This window comes from Aulonocara stuartgranti (genome assembly GCF_965226115.1).
Source record: "Aulonocara stuartgranti genome assembly, chromosome: 15".
Taxonomy (NCBI): domain Eukaryota; kingdom Metazoa; phylum Chordata; class Actinopteri; order Cichliformes; family Cichlidae; genus Aulonocara; species Aulonocara stuartgranti.
In genome coordinates, this window is record NC_138951.1 from 39,128,228 (window position 1) to 39,153,227 (window position 25,000).

The following is a 25,000-nucleotide window of genomic DNA, read 5'->3' on the forward strand; positions in this document are numbered from 1 at the left end:
AATAATAAAAAGATGAGTAATGACAAAAGAAAATTTAGAGTCAGAAAACCTCTGAATGAATATTAAAAGTTCATATTCTTCTAATTGAAATGAACTTAAAAGATGAACAAACATTCTGCAGAAAATACAAACTTTAATATACAGCATGATGTTTTTCATCATAGTATTACATACATCAATTTGTTTTGTATGTCATAGAAAATAACATAAAAATCTTAAGTCATATTTTACAGCTTCTTTCTGAAAAGGACTGGTAGAATAAAGAAAAATAACTAAATTAAATAACTAAATAAAAAATAATGAGCAACATATGAAATACATGAAAATTCAACTTTTAAAACCACAATCCTGAACCTTTAAATTGTGTTGGTTTCTTAGAACATGGCTGAACAGCTGTTTCTATCGGTCTACTTAATCTTCTGATCTGTCTACACATCTTTTTATTACTCATTCTTTTTTATGTTTTAATGTAAACAGAATCCACACAGTGGTAAAAGAGAACTGTATAGAGATTTGTGAGTAAACTCAAATGAAAGCCTAAGGTGGTGACACAGTTTAACACATGCAAATAATCAAATAAACACATTAGTCCTTTTTGTGAACATGGATAAATAAGTATCAATACAGCATTGTTCAGCCATGCCACTAAATGCTTTTTTACACATTGTTTTAACCTGGGCTCAGACACAAAGTCCCAAATTTAGTTAGTCCCTGACTTTGAGTTGTGGTTATGACTAATTATTATACACAAGGCTTTATCTATCTAAACTCTAAGGACACAAATATGAAAAAACCTATACTTACCAGCTGATACCCCACACTACACACTAGGTGTGCCATGTGACCTGAAACTTTGGTACAAAATCATCATAATCATTCTGTTAACACTGTTTTTTAACACTGTTTGTGTTGCTGTTCAGCAGTTTAAAATGTTTTAGATTGGATTACATGGAATGAATTTGAATTTTCTTGGGGGTTTTTGTATGTGTTTCGTTCTCAGCAGATTTTTTCTTCCATACTGTTGAATTCCAGTTACCACATTTCTGGTCATATGACATCCCAAGTGCCCACTTAAAAAAATCCCCACAGTTAATTCAACATTAAAACAAAATAAAAAAATGTTAAATAAATAAAGGTTTGCTCTGTGATGAAATATTAAATAAGCATACATTGTACAGAGCACTAACAATGAAAACAATCCTTTAGCCTGTTGATCAGAGAGAGGCAGTCATTATGTCCATTTAAAACCTGTAATCACAGAGCACAATGTTTCTGTGAAACTATGAAGTCCCATATGATCCTCATCATGTCCAGTGACTTCAGAGTGGATCCTCCCTGTCATCCGGCCAGTGTTTGATGTGTGGCAAGCAGCACAGAAGCAGGATAGCTGAGGACTTTAAAAGAAGAGCAGAAAACGGGAACATATGTAGTTGTAAATGTAAATATCAGTGATACTTGTCTTGTCAAAGGGAATAAAATAATGAAAATGTTAACTTACACACTCATTTAGAGAGGATCTTGACACTGCACAGAGGAGGCACAGTCAGTCTGACAATGATGGTGATCTCCAGGGATGTTTTCCTGCAGCAACATTCCTGCCAACTGGCCGTATGATCCAGAGTAGTTGGTTTGTAATGAACAGAAAGGTGTATATGTTAGGTAGTGTGCACTCAGAGCTGGTCCTAAGAAACAAACACATCCTGTAATAAACTGAATACCTGTAGTAGTGCTGCTGCAAATATGAAGCCCTTCTATCATGAGTGGTTTCAAAGAAGGTGTTTTGGAGGCTCGGTCACAGAAACTGTGCAGTCTGTTCAGTCCTGAGTGTCTCAGCTCTGATGGGGATGGATCACAGAGGGAAACACCTGAGTACAGACATTACAATACACTCTAACACTCCTAAGGTCAAGTGAAAACACAATTTAAACACTTTACAAAGAATGAATACATGTTTTCATGGAAATTATGTCATTAACCCTTTTTGTTGTGAGTAAATCTCACCGACTGCTTGTGGGACAAGCTAGAAGGAGGACTTATCACAGAATGTCTCCTGTGCTCCAGATGTGAAGTCTCACGCTCTGATCGTACGGCGATGAAGATGGTGATGATGAAGCCTCTCTGATCTGTGGCATTACAGTTTCTAGCTGCTATGTGCTTCACACTGTTGGATCTTACATGTGAAGCTTGGAGAAGACACAGGAGGACTGTGTCTCTCTTAAAAAAGAAAAAGAAAAAAGGAAACCTAACACCCCCCCCCCCCCTCAGCTCCCACCGTAACCCCCCCCCCCCCCCCACTCAACTCCCCAACCTCACACCATCCAATGTCTATACAAATGTAGGGTATCAGCTGGTAACAGAAAGCAAGTGTTACATATGTACTACTTATGTAACACTGCTGAAACATTTCTGGCCAGAAATGTGCAGTTATCAACCCAGACCCACCCTAATAAATGCACTGGCCGAAACATGATAAAAGCTCATAAAAATTTATGTTTCATCAAAAGATTTGTCCAAAAATATAATCGTATACTTTTGAAAAAGTTTAAAGTTTATAACAAACCAAAATAATAACATTTTTGTAAATAGTATTTCAAAATAGAGGCACACATAAAGTGGCTTAACTGTCATTATTGCTGTAATTAGGTTTGTTTGTTTGTTTGTTTGTTTGTTTGTTTGTTTTTTTAAAAAGCAACCTTTAGTCATTATTGTTCTCTCAGAAACAATGAAGAAGCTGTTGAACATTTATGTGTTGTGTAGGCAATCCTCTGGTCCACCCTCCCTCCCTCCCAGCCACAGTGAGACTGGGGCAGCCTGGCAGGATGTTGAAGCCTGGCTGCAGAGAGGATATGCCTACACTGTTCGTTTCAAACTGCTATATTTGATTTTTCTGACATTTATAGGTTACTGTTAGTGAATTTTAGATTTTCTGTAATAAATAAAATTGTCATCTTTTACTGATATCATTACTTAATTCATGTAATTGTATTTTATGTAAACAATTCAACCATTATACTGCAATGCAGGGCGTCAACTTTTAAATATCGCTCTACTTTCTTAAGTCATTCAAAAATATAGAAATTACTTACTGTATTCAAAGATCTAGATCATGAATCATCACAGGACAATACACAGTATACTGGGTCATGGTAACTATGGTATGTCTTCATGACTCCAGAATGGAGACATCGATCTGACTGAGAAATGAAAATTAGGTCAAGCAGTGTGTTCTTCTCTGTGGTAGGGGCAGTGATGACCTGTGCGTATCCCCTAGACTCAAACAGCTCCAGGATTGGTTTGTTTGCACTGGATAAAACATTCTCATTAAAATCACCACAAACTATGATGGGATGACAGTCCATGATCTCCAATGAGTCTAATAGGCTTACCAGGTTTTTCAGGAATGGCCTCAGAGTGTAGTCTGGAGGTCTGTATACAACTGCAATCAGAGCACTGACTGGTGCTTCAACCTTTAAAGCCAGAAATTCAAGGTCAGTTACATTATGGATGTACTGTTTTTCATGCACTTGAATGTCACTTTTCACATAAACAGCAACTCCACCACCACTTCTGTTTGCCATCTGGGGAAAGTTTGTGTAGGACAGGTGTCTGTTGCGTTTGAACAAATTGTAATTTTCCAAGTGGAGACTCTCTGCGACAAAAGAGCCCCGCAGGTGTGTTTCTGTTAGGCACAAAACATCTGCTAGACACAATTCATGGTGACTTTTGATGTCATTAATGTGAGCTGGCAGTCCCTCTGTATTATGATGAACAATGGTGAAAACCTCTGACCTGCTCAGTGTTTGCCTCACGTGTAGAAGAGGCATCATGTCATCAAGGTTGGCTTGTCTCATGTTCTCAAGCGCTGCAGTGATTTCTGGGTTGGTGAATATTTTTTTCTCTTCCATATCAAGAAGATACAGTCCACTGAGAGACGTCACTCTACTGACAGCTACGTAGGCCATGCCGGGCTCAAAAATGCTCTTAAGAGAGACAACAGCTGATGTAGTTGTCATACCCTGTACCTTATGTATTGTACATGCAAAGGCCAGCTTCACTGGGAACTGTCTTCGTACCACTCCTTTCTGCTTCAGATTCTCCTCTGCTCTCTCAATGTACACCATGTCGTCTGCTGGTGTGCGGTTATTCTTTCCAGATGTCTCATTATCCATTTTAAGTCCAAGCTTGATGATGTGTTGGTCGTTTTCAGAGTGAACTACTCTAAGTAGTATTCCAAAAGCTCCATTAACCAAACCATTTTGTATGTCAATGTTTCTGGTGAGCATGACACGAGCTCCTTCTGCAACTTTCAGTGTGTCTGGTAACTCGTTTTTACCTCCTTTCAATGGTCTGTCTTGAAGTGCCATTCTGCCAGTTCTAGGATCTTTTCTATAATCATCTGCATGGATGTCAATGATATGAGTGTGGAGCAGAGCCAGTGTTGCAGAGTTGTGTGCATCCACTTCTTTATTAGTTGCAAAAATGTGCAACGCATCAGTTGGACAAAGGGCTGGTTCAGTTATGGCCTGTGACAACAAATTTCTATCTGCTTCGCAAAGCTCATCCAACTTTCCTTTCACACGAATTCTGTTCAGCATCTCTGCAAAGACAACATCATCTTTCTGACGCATAATCTCAGTCAGAGTGATCATCTGAAAATGCTCCCGCCACAGGTCGATCTCAGACGGGTCGTGCACACAGAGAGGTTTAGACTGTCGCACTGGGGGTAGCTGATAGAAGTCTCCGACAGCAATGACTGACATGCCTCCAAAGGGTCTCCGAGTCCCTTTGATCTGTTTGAGTCTTGCATCTACATATGCAAACAGATGTCTTGACACCATAGACACTTCGTCAATGACGATTATTTCAGCATTCAAAAGTTCTGATCTGACTTCATCCAGCTGATTGCCAAGTCCCTGAATGGGAGGTTTTAAGCTTCTAGGCAGCTTGAGAAGAGAATGCAGTGTTGTTCCAGAAATGTTAAAAGCTGCAGTCCCAGTGAAAGCAGTTAACAGGACAGTGGGTTTTGATATGTCAACGTCGTCTGCATATCTGGGCACTTTGCTCAGTATCTTAGATGCTTCTGAGTAGATGCATTTGATAAGATGTGATTTTCCTGTTCCAGCACCACCATTAATATAAAAGAAAAACTGCTCTGGATTTAGAGCACAGACTCTTTTAATGCACCAGTCTCTAACTGCATAAAATATGCAGGCTTGCTTCTTGTTCAGATTCTGAAACATCTGACGTAACAATGTGGGATCAATAGCAGGGGGTTCCCTGATGGCTCTGACTTCTGTTGAAGCATCAGCCTGACGGCTGTAGTCGGGCACATCTTCCTGTTCATTTTCATTGTCTCGCTCTCTTTCTTGTTCAACAAGTGGCAACCTTACGAGATCTGATTCAGGTGCCAGATTACACCATTCGTCAGTCACACCTCTGTTCTGCTCATATTCCTCAACAGCGCTCTCGATCTCCTCACTGTTTTTCTCATATTTTTCTCTGTTTCTTTTGACAATGTGTTGCACGTACTCAAGATGGTCAGTACCTGGTAGCTGTACACAGCCAGCACCATAGAAAGCCTGATAGGTTGGCAACGATGGTGTTTTCAGTTCGTGGTCTGAACGATGAGGAAGGTACAGTTTAAGCAGTCTTCCGTAATATTGCTCTGGATGTTTTTCTTGTGAGCAGCGGTGAAATCTGATGATAGCAGGCTTATTGTTTTTGCGCCTTTGCACAAACCCCATCTCATTGAGAAGGGGCAAAACATCTTTACCTTTTTTCTGTTGGCCATAGACAATCCTGCAAGTAGCAGCAAAGTCTGCCATGCACATCTCCTCATACTCTGGTGTTTCAGGTCTGGCTTTGTATTTGTCATTCAAAGATGTCATCCAAACATTGGAAGACTCAGGTGTTGTGTTGTCCAGAACTGACAGGGGACGACTCATTTTCACAGGATTATCATCAGTTGGAATGAATATTACAGCACGTGAGCATTGCTTCATGTGAAGACCACATGCACGAGCAACACACTCCTGTGCACTGATCTCTCGCTTCTTTGAATATGCCTGCATGACGGCTCTCATTTCATCGCACTCATTTACACTGTCCTTATGGGAGTTCTCAATGACAGTTTTCAGGTACTCAGATAGCCCGCCCTCTTTTTTTGATATATATTTCATTAAATAATTTGCAGCACCAAAAGCATCTAAAACAAAGCTTATGTCGATATTACTGTTCCAGGCTTCAAGCAGATGTGGATTATAGCCGTTTATCCAAGAGTCTTTTGGATCACGCTTTAGTATGATCGTACTCCTCATGTTCATTTTATTCAGGTATCTCTCATATTCTGCATGTGTCAACTTGCATCTTTCCAAGAGCTGCTCTAAACTCATGGAAGCAGTTTCAGGTTCATTCAGCAGCTGGTTCAGTGGTCTGAGCTTGTTCTTTGCCGTTTCTACTTCCAGTGCATCATCCTCACTGGGTCTTGTGATCATTGTCTCATTGCAGGGTGGTTTGGGAAAACCAAAACGGCACCCGGAGCTTAAACTCCTAAAGCACGTCTTTGTGTGGTTCTTACTGTGTTTTTGCACTTCTGTTACTTTTTTGTACAGTTCAGGTTGTTTATGTGGATCAGGCAGCTGAGCTGTGATGTATTTGTTTATAAAATCAAGAACAGTTTGCTCATCATCCTCCTCAAACACAGGAGCACCTTCTACCCACAGGAGGCAGTGTATGTGTGGGCTTCCTCTGTGCTGAAACTCAACTCTGTAAAAGTAGTCAATGACTTTCCCAAGTGGCTCTGCGGGAGATAAGAGTAAATCTCTGAATAATGCTTCAACTCTCTTGTCAAACATGCGCATTGTTGTGACAGGATTGCTTCTCAGGATGTCACACTTTGCTGACCAGTCGAGTCCTTCAAAATTCACTTGTTCACCTTGCTGCCTTGTTATTGCCTCGATCACTTCAGGCCAGCGCATTTCAGCAGCTGAAAATGTGCAAAAGAACGTGGGAGTTCCCAACTGTCTGATCATGGCAAAAAGATCTCTTGTTGTTTTCTCCCAATAGGCTGGGGTTCCTCTCAGAGGCTGCATGAATCTCACTGCATCTTTATTTCGCACCAGTTTCTCCACCTCATGTTTATCTTGTAACATGCCTGAGGTTATTTTTCTACCATCTCTGGTCAGAGGCTTTGCCTTCCTTAACTGTACTGTCATGCTGGATGTAGCCAAGTGTATTTCAGTCACAAACTGTGCAAAGAATAAATAGTTTGTGTCTTTGGCAAAACGATCATCAATGCAGAAAAGTCTTGATTTGAAATACCCACTGGGGGATACTTTGATCAGCCTTCTTTCATCAAGTGTGTTTTGGCCTGTAGGAAACTGCACAGGGAAGGCCATGGCCTCCAGTTTAGGTGTTTTGAAAAAACTTATTGGATTGTTTCTCTCTGCAGGAGCAACAGAGTAGATTCCTTCACTGAAACATAATATCTCCTCAGCCACATCAGGGGGCTGCAAACAGGACTCGAGTGCAAAACCACCATTAGTCAGTCCATCTGCTTGCTCTGAATCATCTCTCATCTGTTCATGCGATTGTTCACCATCACAGGGTAACATGTCAATGTCCTGTTCATTTATATTTTGTGCTTCACTCAGTGCATTTTTCTCACAGCTGTCAATTTCCATTAAATCAGCCTCATCATAATCGTCCTCATTCATGTTTTCATCATCATCATCCTCATCATCTTCATCAGGAAGAGTTGGATCACACAGCTCAGCATCATCTCTGATGCTCACATCCTTATACTGTGGATGAATCTGCTTGAGTTTATGCAGTGCTTGCACAAGTTTAGACCAGCTTACAGTCTGAAACAGCTGATGACCTTTGTAAGACAAGCGTCTCTTCAGTTTTACTCTCATGACCTGAGAATTAATTCTCAATCGAGGTAGTGTTTCAACAGTTTCCTGTACCTCTGATGGGACACAGACCACATTTCCTCTAATTGCTCTTTGTCTGCCTTTGGGAAGAGGAATGATCTTGGCAAATGGTATGCACTTGGCTATGAGATGTCTCTCCAGTATGTTGAGATCAGAAAGTTCAGCTGGAATATCAGCAAGATCCAACTTATTGGCAACAGCAAGTGCTGGCATGGATCCATTTTTAAGATGATCGTGGCAGGTGTGACATATCCACTCTCTCTTTCTCTCATCAGGCACTTTGCACTGCTCATTTCTGCAGTTTTCATCACAAACATGAACAAACTTTCCTGTCAAACATGTTGCAACTACATGTGGGTTTTTGACATACTTTGACCTTGTGCAGGGTCGCACTTGGTTTGGAAATGAAGCCTTGAAGCATACAGTACATGGGTACAATTTACAAATATTTACAAATAGTTTTAAAATTAACTATAAACATTTGGACTGATAAATTACTCATGCTGATATGAATTCAAAGCTGCGATAAAATATGGGGCAAAATAACTTCCCGGTAGAACGTTTCCAAAGATTCAGTGTTAACAGCCCAAGTTTGTTCTCTATCCACATGCAAGATTTCATTAGTTGTCTGTGTCTTACTCTGAATGCATTGTCACGTGCATAACGCTGAGTCACTCGAGATCTCTGTCTCTCTCTGAATTCAGGGTTTTCTTGATACCTTTCAGTTATATAGTTTTTTTGTTTTTGTCTAAATTCAGCATTGTCACAGTAGCGTCTTTTAATATATTGTTGTTTTTTCTTTCTGAATTCATCGTTCTCACAGTAGCGTCTTTTAATATATTGTTGTTGTTTCTTTCTAACTGTAGCATTCTCAGAAAAACGTTTTTTAACATATTGTTTTTGTTTCTTTCTGAATTCATCATTTTCACAGTAACGTCTTCTAATATATTGCTGTTGTTTCTGTCTGAATTCATCATTTTCACAGTAACGTCTTCTAATATATTGCTGTTGTTTCTGTCTGAATTCATCATTTTCACAGTAACGTCTTCTAATATATTGCTGTTGTTTCTGTCTGAATTCATCATTTTCACAGTAACGTCTTCTAATATATTGCTGTTGTTTCTGTCTGAATTCATCATTTTCACAGTAACGTCTTTTCATATACTGTTGTTGTTTTTGTCTAACTTCAGGATTGTTTTTATATGTCTCGCTTGTGCAAGATTTTTTCTTTTCTTTGTAATCTTTATTTGAAGCATACTTTTGTTGTTCTTTCCTTTTTTGGTTTTCTTTTCTCTGATTTCTGGGTTTCTCTGATGCCATTAATCTTCTTTTCATTTTTTGCCTTTGTTGTTTATTAACTTTTTTCAGTTTTTGTAAAACTATATCAGAAAGGTCACAGGCAGCAACATTTGTTATGGCAGCATTTGATTGACATGAAAAAGCATCACTTGATGGAAGGAAACTTAATTCACTGCATAGTTCTTCAGTTGGTATATTAGGAGGTTCATTCTGATCTTCATATGATGTGAACTGAGTCATGTGGACTTCTTTTTGTTTCACCAGTGGCGTACAAATGGACATTTGACAAAAGATATTTTCAGTCGGATCAGTGGTTGTGTTTCTCCTTGGAGTAGAGGGGTTTGCTTCATCAACAGTTGTATCAGAGTGAGTAGGTGCCACAGCAGTGGCAGCTGTTGGTCTGCAGACTGTGTCTGTGATAGTATCACTCAGGTTGACTGTGCTCATACTGTAGAACTGCACAGGCTTCAGTTCATAGTTACAAGAGGGTGATATCTCCATCATTTCATAAGAATCTTGGAGCCTCTTAATCATGTCACTGAGGAGTGTGAATTTCAGCATCACAGCTGTACCACGATTACGTGACTGTAGTAGTAGAGGAAGACCAATGGGTGTTCTGGGGTGTGGGTCAAAGAAACCATATATGCCTGATGTGGATCTGAACACTGCGATACACAATCCACTCATAATCAGTAAGGCATACTGCACATCTGACAACAGGCAGCTCAGTCCTGCTTCTAAGCTCAGAAAGGTATCTACTGCCTCCTCTGGAGGTTCTTCAAATGTCCCATACCGGGAAGGCTGTGTCATGTCGACATCATACATAGACCTGCGAGCATCAACTTTGTCTGGCAGCTCATCGGTTGCCAAATGAATATTTTTAGGAAATCTTTTCTTGGCCTCTTTGTACATCACATCACCTTTATCCAAGACCAGATTTAGGTCAGCTGTAGTCATGTTTTCATTCTCATGAAGGAAAGCAAGAAATGTGAGTGAGTTACATGTGCACTGCTTGTTTCTGGAGTCTCCATATTTAGGATGAGCCTGGCTGCGAGATGCACAGACATGTATAACAGAGGGCTGGTTTTCAAGGTTCAGTCTTTCTGCATGAGATGGTCCTGCCACATCACTGTGACAGCCTCTTTTCAAAAAATCAGCATAACCCACCTGTGGGTCACATGACACCTCATGTTGTTCATTAAATTCATGCTGCAGTCCACTCTTTACAGCATCAGCATAAGATACCTGTTGTACATGTGCAGGAACATGTTGACCTGCCTGTTTGACACTGTCAGAATTGGTCTTTGTAGACACACTGTCTTCTGCAGAGCTCTGAGGAAAATCAAACTCAGCTTGTTCACATGTTGGTACACTGTGAAACTCATGAAACTTTTTCCAGCGTTGTTTTGCAGCTTGTGACTTTTTCTGCTTCCTTGGCATTTTCACACACCTGCAAGTTTCTTAGTCTTTAGAAAAATTGTTCACAAGATAAGAGTGGCACACACCAGGAGATGTTGTCTTTGTTTTTATATTTCAGTTTTTATTTGTCTTAAACAGTTGTCTTTCGTTTGACAGTTTGTTCTTCAGTTGAGAGAATATTATGCACTCTCTTTATTGGCTTGGCACAACTTAGCAGCAAGCCAAGAGTGAAAAACAGGTAGAGAGAAAATTTAGAAGAGAGAACAGGCAGAGCAGGAGAGACACGGCTGGGAAATCACAATCAAACCGTGAATTAGTTTTCTTTGTTTGTTCAGTTTGTTCTCAGGTAGAGGCAATATATGCACTCTTTATTGCTTTAATGGCTTGGCGTTTTTCAGCAGCAAGCCAAGAGTGAAAAACAGGTAGAGAGAAAATTTAGCAGTGAGAACAGACAGAGCAGGAGAGACACGGCTTTAAATCAAACCGCAGATTTTTCTTTGTTTGTTCAGTTTGTTCATAGGTTGAGGCAAAATATGCACTCTTTATTGCTTTGTTGGCTTGGCGTTTTTCAGCAGCAAGCCAAGAGTGAAAAACAGGTAGAGAGAAAATTTAGCAGAGAGAACAGACAGAGCAGGAGAGACACGGCTTTAAATCAAACCGCAAAAGGATTGTTGGTTTGGCAAAATTTCTCACAAACCACAGAGTGAAATACAGATGGAAAGAAGGCAGAGACAACAGGTGGAGCAGGACAGAGGATAGAGGGGTTGGGGGGTTGGGATGTGAGAGAGAAGACTGGAGATCTGGTCCTTGTTCTTCTTCTGCACACTGTGAACAAAAAACAAGAAAAAAATTATTTTATTAAAATTATATCACATGGTAATTGTATGAACTAATTGTGACTACTGAAAAAGGACAAAACAAATATTCAAGCTAAACTGTTGTCAGCTGCCATGTGCAAAAAGTTGCATAATTGGGCACTTTTTAAAAGAATAAATATTTAATTAAATTCAGCAATAATATTTTTAAATACAAATATGATTGAGTGAATCATTAATTAATCACATGTGTGACTACAAAAATGTACGAAAAAAATATTTTAGCCCAATTGTTAAGCTGCACTTATGTGTATTTATTATAAAATTGTGTTTAAAAGGTCTAGCACAAAGTTTGAACCCATCACTTTACATCTTATATTAGTCAGATTATTTTATTATTTTGGTCTACTTCTCTTACAGTATGTGCACACCTACCAGGCAAAGCACAGTGTCAGTCAGGTTCCTGAAAGTGTAACACGAGAAATAATACGTTAGTTGTCTGTACAGTGTTATCAGACTAACAGAAATACAAAGCCCACACGACATGATACACTGAACTTATAGTCAGCAGGGTAATTATAGAGTAATATAGCACACCAACTGATACAGCAGCCATTTTACAATTCAAACTAATTAACTGAAGTATTGCCACTTATGTAAGGCTACTGTTAGACTGTTACTAGCCTTAGCATTGCTGCTAGCGCTAGCATTCCGGCTAGCATTAGCACTTCAGTTAGTGTTAGCAATGCAGCTAGCGTTAGCATTGCAGCTAGCGTTAGCATTGCAGCTAGCGTTAGCAATGCTACTAGCGCTAGCACTCTTACTGTTAAAACTGAGCCACAATGGCAATAATAAAGCTCATTTCTTACTTTTGTCTCACTGACCGGCAAGAAATATCACAGGAATATTATTTTTGTCAGTTAACAAGTGCTAAGGCTAGTGTTAGCACTATAGCTAGCGTTAGCATTGTTGCTAGCATTAGCATTGTTGCTAGCATTAGCATCGAAGCTAGCGTTAGCACTGCTGCTAACAGCAAAACATCATAAACGTATATAAATGATAGCGAAGGTTATTCTTTTTTCTTTCTTCTTTGAATTCTTTTTAACTCTGTTGGACTTGATATGTGAGTTTAAATGTCAAACATGTATTTTTTCCATCATAAAAATAAAACACTGCAGTACTGAGTGTACTGTACTTACCACAGCAGAGAGCGAAGCGGAATGACGACAGTTGGTCCAGTGATAGGTTAAAAACAGATGAGGCGTTCAGGTGGTGCTTGGAAATTTGACCATCAGTTTGAACAGCAATAATGAGCATATACATGTCTGTGTGTTGGTCTCTGTGTGTGACAGACATAGAGAGATAGAGGGAAAAAATACACTATACTAGTGTACAAATTGGTACTTTTTGCCCAAGTATAAGCGAATGAGTGACATACAGAAAAACAGGGCAACTGGCATTAAATGAGCAAATAAAAAGTATTAAATCTTGAACTGTTTTGTGGGTTTTATTTTAAGACTACTTTGAGTGTATTCGTGGGGAGATAAACTATACAGACTATAAACAGAAACATTAAATGAGATTAGATTAGTTAAACGTTAGTTAAAAGGTGGGGAAATTAACTACAGACCAATAGATGCTGAGAGCTTTAATTATCCAGTCAGAAAGGATGATTTTGAAGTCATCAACTGACTCCAACTGCCCAGATCTGAAAAACCTTTGTGCCAATCACAATGCTCTACTTACTTTTGTCTCACATATACTAACTAGTGACAAACTATTAATCTGTGGCAAAACCCTGTCAAATCTGTCTTATTGTACTATTGAAAAAGTTAATCTTACTACAATCTAACATTTTTAGGTTTAACCTTGGCAGAGTGAGAGAGAGCTCGTTAAGCAGGCAGGTGTGAGCCTGGTTGCTATAGTAACTGCACCCAATGGCTCCATACACACGACACAGACATGCGCCTCACTTTTGCTGCTTAAAATGAACAGAAAAGTCAGGCCGAAACAAATTCTTCCCAAATGAAAAGTACATGTCGTGTTGACAAAATTCTTTCACCGTGAGCGACAGCAATGTCTAGTCTACCAAATTCTCAGTTTTCATGCCTGTGGAGTTTATTATATGGGCGTGGTGACAGTGGAAAGACACCATGCTCTTCTGATTTTCAAACGAACCTTCTGAGACATTTTAACATTAGAGTCTATGGAAGAGTTGGAGGGAGGAGGCTGTGCATTGGTGACATTTATGAAAGAACCATAACACCTAGTACAATAGTAAACACATTGGATGAAAGAGGACAGCGATGGCTACGTTTTGAGGGTAAAATCATACCTGTAGAGCAAACGCTGCGGACACAGCAGCAGTTTTAAAAAAGATTTTAAGATTAATTTTTTTGCTCCTCTCACTCTAGCAGTTGAGCTGTCTCACTCTAGCCCCAACATTCCGTCCCATACACACCCATTATAAACTCTGAAACGGGTGAAAAAACATCATGAAACTTAAACTGGAACTGAAGAAAAAGTATAATAGATATTGAAAAGATAAATACAAGTTGAATAGTTGAATGTCTTGTCTTCGTTTTAAAGTTTGAATGGTGGCTCTATGTCAATGTATGTGGAAGTAGTAAGAGTTTAAAAATGAGTAAGTTGAATGAGAATTTGAAGGGTCTCCCCATTGAAATACATGGGAAATTTTTGTTGAATAAAGTTGAATAAAATTAAAAATATAAATGTTAAAAATATGAAAAATAGAAGCAGTCATGTCCAAAAGAATAGGAATCTAACGATGTTTGAATGGTTTTTCTAAGTTGAACGGTTTTGAAGGAGTAGGCTTTCAAAAAACGTACGGAATAGATAATAATAATAAAAAAATAGAATAATAATAAAGATTAGAAGAACAATACTGTGAATGCTTTTCAAGCATTCACACTAATAAAGATTAGAATAACAATACTGTGAATGCTTTTCAAGCATTCACACTAATAAGAAGGGGGAAAAGGTCTTCAACAGGCAGTCGTCTGATTCTGTGGTACTTAATGTAATGTTCCATATAAATGAGTCAGCCTTTGAAGACGTTTATCTGAGACTGAAAACAAAAACAATCGTGGGAACGCCATCAGGCAAAAACACAGCTGGACAAACTGGGCTTAGGCCCCATTGCTAATGAGGTGGGAAAAAAGCAAAAGCTAAGTAAGCCGTCATCATTGTGTTTTGACATAATGATACAATAAGTAAATCTAAGGATACGTTATCAGTGGCTGATATGACATAAATACTTGAATAGTTTAAGTTATTCCAAGGATGCTGAAGATTTTCAAAACAAGTGTTTATATTAGAAAAAAAGAATCAACCTGTTTCTTCTTTCACACATTTGCTGATTAATTCTGTATTAATAGAGCTCTGTGCTAAAATTTAGTTTCATTAAACAAAATCTAAGTATTACAGAAAAACAAAGTGAACTAATTTTCAACCCACTGACTTAAAATTGCTCCTGACAGAAATACGAGTTCAATTCAATCTCATGATGTTGTAGAGCTTACCTTTTTGATGGTGTACAAAGAGGTAGCTATGGATATGACCGACATTAAAACAATGGCCGCAGCATAGTAGTAATACTCATCGGCACTCCACAGGATCACACTGAAGAGTTGGAAGATGTAGAAAGGGTTGAGGACCTGCAGAAGGATTTAGAGAGGAATCGGTATGGCAAGCAAAGAGGTCAAATAAAATAAAACAAAACAAAACAAAGAGAGAAAAACGGAGAAAGATCCAGAAATCACAAGAAAACAGAAATATTTGAAAATGTTGAACCAGTACAATTTCCTTAAATATAAAAAAAAAAAGAAAAGAAAAATTTTAAACACAGTTTCATTCATAATGCGCTGAAATGATTAACAACCTACTTCAGCTAATCGCATTAACATGAAAAAGTAGCAAGACAGCAGTACATAAGCACGACTCTGTTCTGACAGAAGAAAAGGATTTCTGTTCTCAAATTATTATACGTGTGCCACACAATAAACTAATTCACTAATATTTGGTGCAAGGTGTCAATAAACCCACAAGATGAAAAGATGTCTCACACACATTCATGCTGCATACAGAAACTCAAACTTTGCTTTTACCTCTTTGATAAGCAGCTTGAAAACAGAAGGCACTTTCACTGCAATTTCATTCACTCCGAAGAACAGTCTCCTAAAAGACAGGAAGAAAAATTGTATTTAGTTTGTGTGTAAATACCAAAGACTGTGGATATTCCTCCTCCACTGTTCATTAACTCCAGTTACAATATCAGGGCTTATAGTTTTTAACCCCAACAACTGAACAACAACAACTCCTTGCACCTACAGTGCCGTACAAACTTGAGTGACTTTGTCTTTTGATTGAATGTTACCTGTACTCCTGCTGGTTCATAGTCAGGCCTGTGCTGTGCTCCGAGTGGAGGGTGGAGCAGCTGACCTGCAGATCCTCCAGGCCACTGTAATAGGAACATTGGAGGAGATACTTTAATTCCACATAACCGCAACAGCAAAAGCAAAACAAGCATGCAAGTTGCTATAAAATGAAAATCTTCTCCCCCTCAAGTTTTTTTTGTTAGTCAACATACAGAGCAAGAGTCATATATTTACTTGTCATTACTGCTGTGTGCAACCTTTGAAGAGTTTACTTAAGAGGATTCTGCAGTGAAAATTGAAAGTTATATAGTTATAAAAGAATGCTTACGTTAAAACCTCAAAGTTCTGCTTCTCGTCGTTCCAATAATACTTTGTGCTATGAAAGGTAAAGTAGCGAATCTGAGGGGAAAAAGAGCAAAGGGACCAAAATAAGAGACAGATTTATTTGGCAAAAGTAATCATATTTGTATTGTTGTCCATAAAACAACCCTTCTATGAACTTTGAAAAACGACAGTCACATTCATTTATGTGCTTAGTGCATTTCCAGTTTATACTACAGATTTATGTTGAGACAAGTGTTGTGCCTACCTGCGTGGGCTGGTAGTCTGCAAATTTTCTGATGAGCTCCTGAGCAGGGCTGCCATCGGAGGGATGAATGGTGTGTCCGTTGGCCTGAGGTGGGGAAGCAGAGGAGGAGAAGGGGTAGGAGAGGGAGGAAGGAGAGGAAGGGAAGGAGGGGGAGGTGGTCTGGGTCTCCAGGCTGTGGAAGGGGTTTCTCCCTGGGGCAAGCATCACTCGCACCCTGGCCAGGAACCAGCGCCGGAACTCATCCTAAACCACCCAAACAAAGTTAATCTAGTGAATTTCTGAGAAGCTTCATTAAGTAACAACAAATTTCCCCCTATTAAGTGCAACGTTTATGAGGAGGAACAACATTATTCTATATGTCTGTCTCCATTTTTAGTCACTGGGAAGTGGGGTGAGAGCTCATAACTATATTTCCATTAATATAACGGAAAAATACAGATGTGAAATTTTTTACTAAAATAATAATAATAATAATAATTAAAGCTGCAAGCAGCGTTATGAGGGCCCTCGCACCCCGGCACGTCGAGCCACGCCCAACACCTACAACCAGCACGTCCGATCTGATGTCAAATTGATGGAATTCATGCATTTAACCACCAGTAAAGTAAAGTGTGCATGTTAGTCCCCGTAGGGAAATAGTTCCTCTGCATTTAACCCATTCACCCAGTAAAGCAGTGGGCAGCCACCAATGCAGCGCCCGGGAAGCAGTGTGTAGGGACGGTACCTTGCTCAGGGGTACCTCAGGGTAGCGTTCAGTGGAGTCGAACCACCGACCTTCCGATCATGGGGCCACCACTCTACCTACTGAGCTATCCCTGCCCAGCTAACATTTCATCTCATTCGATCATGATTATAGTCGTCCCACTAGGTGGCGCTCTAAACATTACTGACAAATGGCATAACAACAACTATTTCTGAGCTCGAGTCTCATCATGCCTGCGACCTTTGTGTGAGATTGGACATTGTGTTTTTGAGTGACAGCAGATTACTGCTTTTTGGCGAGTGTTTGAAACTCTACGTGCCGCCATGACCACCCCGTTTCCCTCAACGTAAAAAGCTTCGCAATTTAACATCACGAAGGTCTTCAGATTCCACGCACTGCAGATCACGTCAATCTGATGAAAATCTTTGGAGGAGTTCGTCAAAGTACGGAGCCTGAAAAGAGGGGAAAATGTCGCGAAAATTAAGATAAGATAAGATAAGATAAGATAACCTTTATTAGTCCCACACGTGGGAAATTTGTTTTGTCACAGCAGGAAGTGGACAGTGCAAAAGTTATGAGGCAAAAATTAGAATACAATAAGAATAAATACAGTACACAACTGTACAGAATAGAATAAAATAAAATACTATATACAGTAGAATAAAATAAAATAAATATACAATAAGATAAAAATAGAATACAAATACAAATACTATATACAACTGAGTAAAAATACAACGATGACAGAAAGGATTATTGCACTTAGTATTATTGCATATGTATGGATGTGTGTGCTTGATCAGTTAAAGTCTTTATTATGGAGTCTGACAGCAGTGGGGAGGAAAGACCTGCGAAATCTCTCCGTCCCACACCGTGGGTGCCGCAGTCTCCCACTGAAGGAGCTGCTCAGTGCTGTCACAGTCTGCTGCATGGGGTGGGAGATGTTGTCCAACAGGGATGACAGCTTAGCCGCCGTTCTCCTGTCACTCACCACCTCCACTGGGTCCAGAGGGCATCCTAGAACAGAGCTGGCCCTTCGGATCACCCTGTTCAGTCTCTTCCTGTCCCCAGCAGAGATGCTGCCTCCCCAGCAGACCACGCCATAAAAGATAGCAGAAGCCACAACAGAGTCATAGAATTTCTTCAGGAGTGGGCCCTCCACCCCAAACGACCTGAGTCTCCGCAGCAGGTACAGCCTGCTCTGCCTTTCCTGTAGAGGGCGTCTGAGTTATGAGTCCAGTCCAGTCTATTGTTCAGATGAACACCAAGGTACCTGTAGCTGTCCACAGCCTCAATGTCCATACCCTGGATGTTCAGTGGTTGCAGTGGAGAATGCTTGTGCCTGCGGAAGTCTACCACCAGTTCCTTGGTTTTACTGGCGTTGATCTGGAGGTAGTTCAGCTGGCACCAGTCTACAAAGTCTTGGGTCAGACCTCTGTACTCCTTGTCGTCCCCATCAGTGATGAGGCCGACTATTGCAGAGTCATCAGAGAACTTCTGCAGGAAGCACTGGGTGGAATTGTGGGAGAAGTCTGCAGTGTAGATGGTGAAGAGGAACGGAGCCAGAACCGTTCCCTGTGGGGCCCCCGTACTGCAGACGACCCTGTCCGACACACAGCCCTGAGTCCTCACATACTGTGGTCGGTCGGTGAGGTAGTCCAGGATCCAGGTAGTGAGGTGATGGTCCACTCCAGAGTTCACCAGCTTGTCCTTCAGAACTGAGGGAAGAATGGTGTTGAAGGCACTGGAGAAATCAAAGAACATGATTCTCACAGTGCTTCCAGCGGTCTCCAGGTGAGCGAGGGAACGATGTAGGAGGTGAATGACGGCATCATCCGCTCCAATGCCAGGCTGGTAGGCAAACTGAAGTGGGTCCAGTGATGAGCTTATTAGGCGCCGAAGCTGAGCCAGGACCAACCGCTCCAGGGTCTTCATCAGGTGGGATGTCAGAGCCACCGGCCTGTAGCTGTTGAGGTCCTTGGGGCGTGAAGTCTTTGGCACTGGTACAACACAGGAGGTTTTCCAGAGCTGTGGGACTCTTCCCAACCTCAGGCTCAGGTTGAAGAGGTGCTCCATCACCCCACACAGTTGGTCCGCGCAGGACCTGACGACCCTCGAGCTGATGCCATCTGGACCCGCTGCCTTCTTGCCATTAATCCTCCTCAGTTCCCTCCTAACCTGGGTGGTTGAGAGAGACAGGCTGGAGCCTTGTGTTGAGTGTGTATTGGATGCTGTTGTTGGGGGTGGGGGGGAGTGAGCAGGGTGAATAGAGGAGGTGTGAAGTGTCTGAGGTGGAACAGCAGCAGTGGGGGTGGGTGAGTCTGCAGCCGATGTTGCAGACTGCCTCATGGCTGAATCAAATCTGTTGAAGAAATGATTCAGTTCATTTGCCCACCTCACATCCCTCCCAGGCAGAGAGTTCTTAAAATGGTTGACTTTCTGTTGGATTTGGGATATTGCTCCAAGAGACTTTTTTTTACATCTTGATATCTTCTACAAGCTTATCAGGTTTCAGACTCATAGATAAAACACAGAGCAGGGGCTGATGATTTGAAATTTTGTAGGGGGTGCTGTGGAGCCATTTTGCGCTATTCAAGGAAAGTGATCACATAACAAAGCATTCATCACATTGGAGGTGTGGGCCAAATTTCAAGACTTTTTAAACTTTCCAAGCCCCTCAAAAGCCACTTCATTGTTAATGGTGGAAATGGCAAAATTAGAGCCAAAATGTCACCTTCACGTCCAAATGCCGGACTTCCTGTTGGGTTTGCGTCAATGTGCCCACAGACTTTTTTTTTGTTCGTCTTGGCATGGTAACACAGGTGTGTCAAATTTCATACATGTAGCTGAAATGATGTGGTCGTAGGGCTGCATTTAACAAGGCATAGGTGGCGCTGTAGAGCCATTTCCCAGTGCTCATATGTAAAACCATTAAAATACAAAATTTTTCACCAGACCTGGCATGTGTGCAAAATTTCATGAGTTTTTGAGCATGTTTAGGCCCTCAAAAAGGCCCTTGTTTTGCCTGAATAATAATAATAAGAAGAAGAAGAAACGGAGCAGATACAAAAGGGCCTTCGCACTTTTAGTGCTCGGGCCCTAATAATAATGTAGACATACAGAAATCAACAAAAAAAACAACAAAGAAAAAGCCCACAACTGTGTTTGCACATATTAAAATTAAATGTTAATTATTATTATTATTATTTACTAGTCTTCAAAATAGTTACTTCTAATTACGTCTTTACCATTTTTTTCATGAATTGGCAACACCAAATAATAAATAAAAAAGAAGCCAAAATTGTTTTAATATGTTTTGATTAGTTTGTTGATAAAATGTTTAATCTCTAAAATCCACCACTTCCTTTCACAATTTCTTGATTAGATTTTTTCCAACCAAATATTAAAAACCCATTTAATACGAAGAAAGAGAGAAAAAAATAGAAAAACTTATTTTCTAAGTAAATAATTTTTCACTTTTTTGAATAATAATGACTCACTGCTGCTTTACTTGCTACCTACCGTGGAGCGCAGCAACACCACTTTGGCCTCACGGGCTGTGGTACGAGTGCAGGTGGACTTGACGCACCATTCTGGCATCCAGTAGAGCACCAGGAGAAGGAAGCCCCCTGTACACAGCACCCCGAGGCCCACCAGGGCCAGCCGCCAACGACACAGACGGTAGCCCTGCAGCTCCTTAACAAAAAAAAAAAGAGAAAACAGGAGCACAGTATGGCACGTTAGGTAACACAGTATGTAACTTTCTGGTAGTCCCACAGGAGTTAGCAGTGAAGACAAAGTAAGCGTAGCGGTCATCACTGTAGACTGGACCGCAGGTGGGGTCGAGCAGCGTGAGCTCACTGGGGTTCAGGCTGGGAACAGACTCCAGTTTCACAGCCAGGGTGGTTATGGTACCATTAGGGAAACACTCAGTAAGCAGTGAGAAGAAATTGCAAGCCATCAAGAAGTCACTGATGGGCACATTAGATTCTGGATCCTTCAGGATCACGTCAATTCTGGTATTTTTTCAATATGCGTATATGTGAAATGAAAAATACCATCTCCTCCTCTTCCCCCTTGTTGACAATCTTGAGGTCTTCCTTCTCCATGCTGCAGAACAGTTTGCCAAGCCCCTTCCTTAGTCACTGCAAACAGATCAGACAAAATGTCAACGGTGAACAGTGCGGGAAAATTTAATGCTGGGCTTACACTGTGCGATTTTTTGGCCCATTTTGAGCCGATTTTTGAGTCGTGCGACCGTTTTGGCGATCGGCCCGATTTTGGCCTTCATCGTGCGTCGTGCATCGTGTAGTATACGTGGGGTAACGAGACGCGATTAACACCTCACGACCAGCTCCCGATCATCAATCGCTTGGTCGTTTGAAATCCTCGCGACCGTCGTGAGGGTGTCACCGCAGTTTCTCACACTGCGCACGCGCAAACACAAATGTCAGCGAAAAAGACGGCGCAGCACGGCAGTGCAGCGTGTGATCTGGACACAAGCGACGGAGGCACAACTTGTAGAACTATGGCAAGCTGATCCGAGCCTTTTCGATGTGGCCTCACAAAATTATCACGACCACAACAACCGTGAAAATAGTTGGATCTACACTGCTGCTCAATCACAGCTGCCTGATCAATGCTTTTAGCAATTTAGCAAAGTTGATGGCGGTGGTGTGCGTGTCTGTGTGTGAAAGACAGAGAGCGAGCGACAGAATTTCTGTTATAACCTTCATTTTATGGACGCACAGTGTGAGCACTCGGGTCGCATCAGAGCATCGGGCCGTATAGTGTGAGACCCTGCATCGTGACCTATGAACTTCTAACCCCTGCGAGTCAATCGTACAGTTTGAGCAGGAGCTGAATCGCGCGACTGGGAAAAAAAAAAAAAAAAAAAAAAAAATCGCACAGTCTCTGCCCAGCTTAAGCTTCACAGCAGGCTTTGAAACCGAGAGCTCAACAGCACAGTGTCGGAACAAGTCACAAGATAACACCACATTATTTGTTTAAATTAAAGATTGATTAATCAAAGCCCTGTAAAGTGCTTAACAATGTCAAATGTCAAAGACAAATGTCAAAAGCAAATTACAACTTTGGAAAGCAAGTTTCTGTCTTTTTAATCAATATTCTTAACGCAATCTTCTTGACTGAAGTGACCAGGGATTTTGTATTTAAGCTCCACGTGGCAGGTCGGATATTGCTTAGGAAGGAAGCTGATTTTCTGCATCATTCACAAGATCAAAAAAACATTTACCAGCACTCAAAGTATGCACTTTAAGCCAAAGAGGTTTGGACCAGTGGAAGTAACGGCAACTACAGGAGGGTTTTAATCTATAACACATATAGTCACACATATAATCTATAGAATATATATTTTTAGCTAGCAGATCATACACATGTTATACTCGCTAACCCTGCGAGCATGCTATATATTTAATTTTTAGATTTATTGAAAGAAATCTCACTTGTGGATTTTTTTCCCCCAATAAAGTTTGAAGTGACAAATCCTCACCCCCCCACCTCCCTCTTCACCCACGACTGCAGACCTGCCAATGGTTCCAACACCATCATTAAGTTTGCAGATGACACCACGGTGATTGGCCTCATTAGTGACAACGATGAGGCCGCCTACAGGGAGGAGGTGGATCGTCTGGCTGAGTGGTGCGACACAAACAACCTGCTGCTTAACACCGAGAAGACCAAGGAGCTCATCGTGGACTACAGGAGGAATGCTGACCCACATCCACCCATCTACATTAAGGGGACGGCTGTGGACCGTGTGAGCAGCTTCAAGTTCCTGGGAGTCCACATCTCCGAGGATCTCACCTGGACGACCAACTGCTCCAAGCTGGTCAAGAAGGCTCACCAGCGCCTCTTCTTCTTCAGGACTCTGAGGAAGAACCACCTGTCCTCAGACATCCTGGTGAACTTCTATCGCTGCACCATCGAGAGCATCCTGACCAACTGTATAACAGTCTGGTACGGGAACTGCTCTGCCTCGGACCGGAAGGCGTTGCAGAGGGTCATGAAAACTGCCCAGCGCATTGCCAGAGCACCACTTCCTGTCATAAAGGACATCTACAGGAAGCGGTGTCTGAAAAGGGCTGGGAAAATCATCAAAGACCCCAGTCACCCATCACATGGACTCTTCACCCTCCTGCCCTCTGGGAGGCGCTACAGGAGCCTCCGGACTAAGACCACCAGGTACCGGAACAGCTTCTTCCCCACAGCTGTCAGACTCCTGAACTCTGCCTCCTGACATCTGACCCACATTAAACTCACGGACTGGACATACACACACACACACACACACACACAACCACCTACACACACACACACACACACACACACACACACACACACTATGGACAACTGTACCCTCAAACACACAATAATAACATGGACTGAACCACCACTCACAACCACTAGCACTTTATATAGCCTCTTAACTGCACTACTGTATAGTTCTGTGTAAATAATCATACGATAATTTTTAATTCTATAACTGTTTACAACTTGCATAGTTCCCATTTCTGTATAAGTGTATAAGTTCATTATTTCATATTCTGTATAGTTTTTTTCATATATATATCCTGTTCATAGCTTGTACTCACTACAGCCTGTACATACTTATAGTTATAGCATATTCATAACATACTTCATACCGTGTACATATTACATACCGTAATAGACCCATTTCTGTAATATACTTACATATCTATATTATTGCTAATATATATTGTAATATATCTATATCATGGCTAAAGCACTTCTGGATGGATGCAAACTACATGTCGTTGCCCTGTACCTGTGACATGTGCAATGACAATAAAGTTGAATTCTATTCTATTCTATTCTTTTCTGGCTGCCACTTCAAACAATACTGTCTTTATTTCTGTGGCTCTCTCTTATTATGAATCACTTTGTGGCAGAATACACTTTAGACAAATGTAAATGAAAGCATCGCCGTATGCCAATTGTAAACTGCAGGCATGTGCCAGTCAGTTTAGAATAGTTCCCATTAACTAATTTCACTTGGTAAGGATAAAATTGGAATAAAATATAAATTAAAACATTATGGACATAAAGTTAAGAACATGTCTATGGATACATTAGTGAACCGTTTTGTTTTTCCTATCTCTGTCCACATACAGTCGTGCAGCATTTACATTGGGTTAAAGAGATTTTAGCAAATTACAAATTCAGATGTAGACTGTAGCACACAAAACATGGCCCAGCAGCAATGAACAGCACTCCCCAAAAAGCTGCTCAACCTTAGTACACCTGAGACTATCTCTTAAGTCAATACACCCACACAGTCTGAATGACTCATCAAACTCATGCATTACTCCATATCAAACTTGTTGCTCCATTCCTCTCTCAATTCCCAAGAGGACTACACATCCCGTACAGAAGGAAAATTGCCAGTGTGTTTGGACGTGCATGTGAATTTTGCTGTATTATCCACTGAACAATCTTTGTCAAATGATTCCTAAGGTGCTTGTAAACACAAGTTAGGCTATAGACAGTTTTTACTTAAAACCCCAGCAAACCGTCACTAAGTAATATTACAGATATATTACATTTTTTTTTGGCCTCTCAAAGATATTCAAGACTACTTGAAGATTTCCGACTACTTGAAGATTTCCCAGACAGGGAAAGGAGTGAGGAGGTAAGTGACGGAAGTGACGGACAAGGTAAGCGACTCATGTTGTAACTGACGTCAGACGCCGGAGATTTTGGCGGAAAATTAAAGCAAATGGTAGTTTAGATTTGAACAAATTCATTTAAGCTTCAGCATTACCAAATACACTTATCAATTGTCTTATAACTAACACTATTTG

General features: G+C 40.8%; 1 protein-coding gene and 1 long non-coding RNA gene across 3 annotated transcripts in view; both read right to left on the bottom strand.

Moving 5' to 3' along the window:
- The window catches only part of atp13a3 (ATPase 13A3), a 57,179-nt gene that overhangs the window by 21,260 nt on the left and 10,919 nt on the right, over window positions 1-25,000 (bottom strand). For both annotated transcript variants that reach the window (XM_082505577.1, XM_082505578.1), the window contains exons 3-9: window positions 21,215-21,301; window positions 20,679-20,852; window positions 16,454-16,696; window positions 16,193-16,263; window positions 15,864-15,947; window positions 15,595-15,664; window positions 15,010-15,144 (exon numbers count right to left, since the gene is read on the bottom strand). In XM_082505577.1, coding sequence (XP_082361703.1) covers window positions 15,010-15,144; window positions 15,595-15,664; window positions 15,864-15,947; window positions 16,193-16,263; window positions 16,454-16,696; window positions 20,679-20,852; window positions 21,215-21,265 — 828 coding nt within the window. In that variant the 5' untranslated portion in view covers window positions 21,266-21,301. The remainder of the gene's footprint in view (window positions 1-15,009; window positions 15,145-15,594; window positions 15,665-15,863; window positions 15,948-16,192; window positions 16,264-16,453; window positions 16,697-20,678; window positions 20,853-21,214; window positions 21,302-25,000) is intronic.
- LOC309689302 lies at window positions 228-2,231 on the bottom strand. Its single transcript, XR_014271328.1, has 3 exons — window positions 1,719-2,231; window positions 1,499-1,602; window positions 228-1,394 (listed from the first exon to the last, which is right to left on the bottom strand). It is a non-coding gene; the product is annotated as an uncharacterized lncRNA (long non-coding RNA).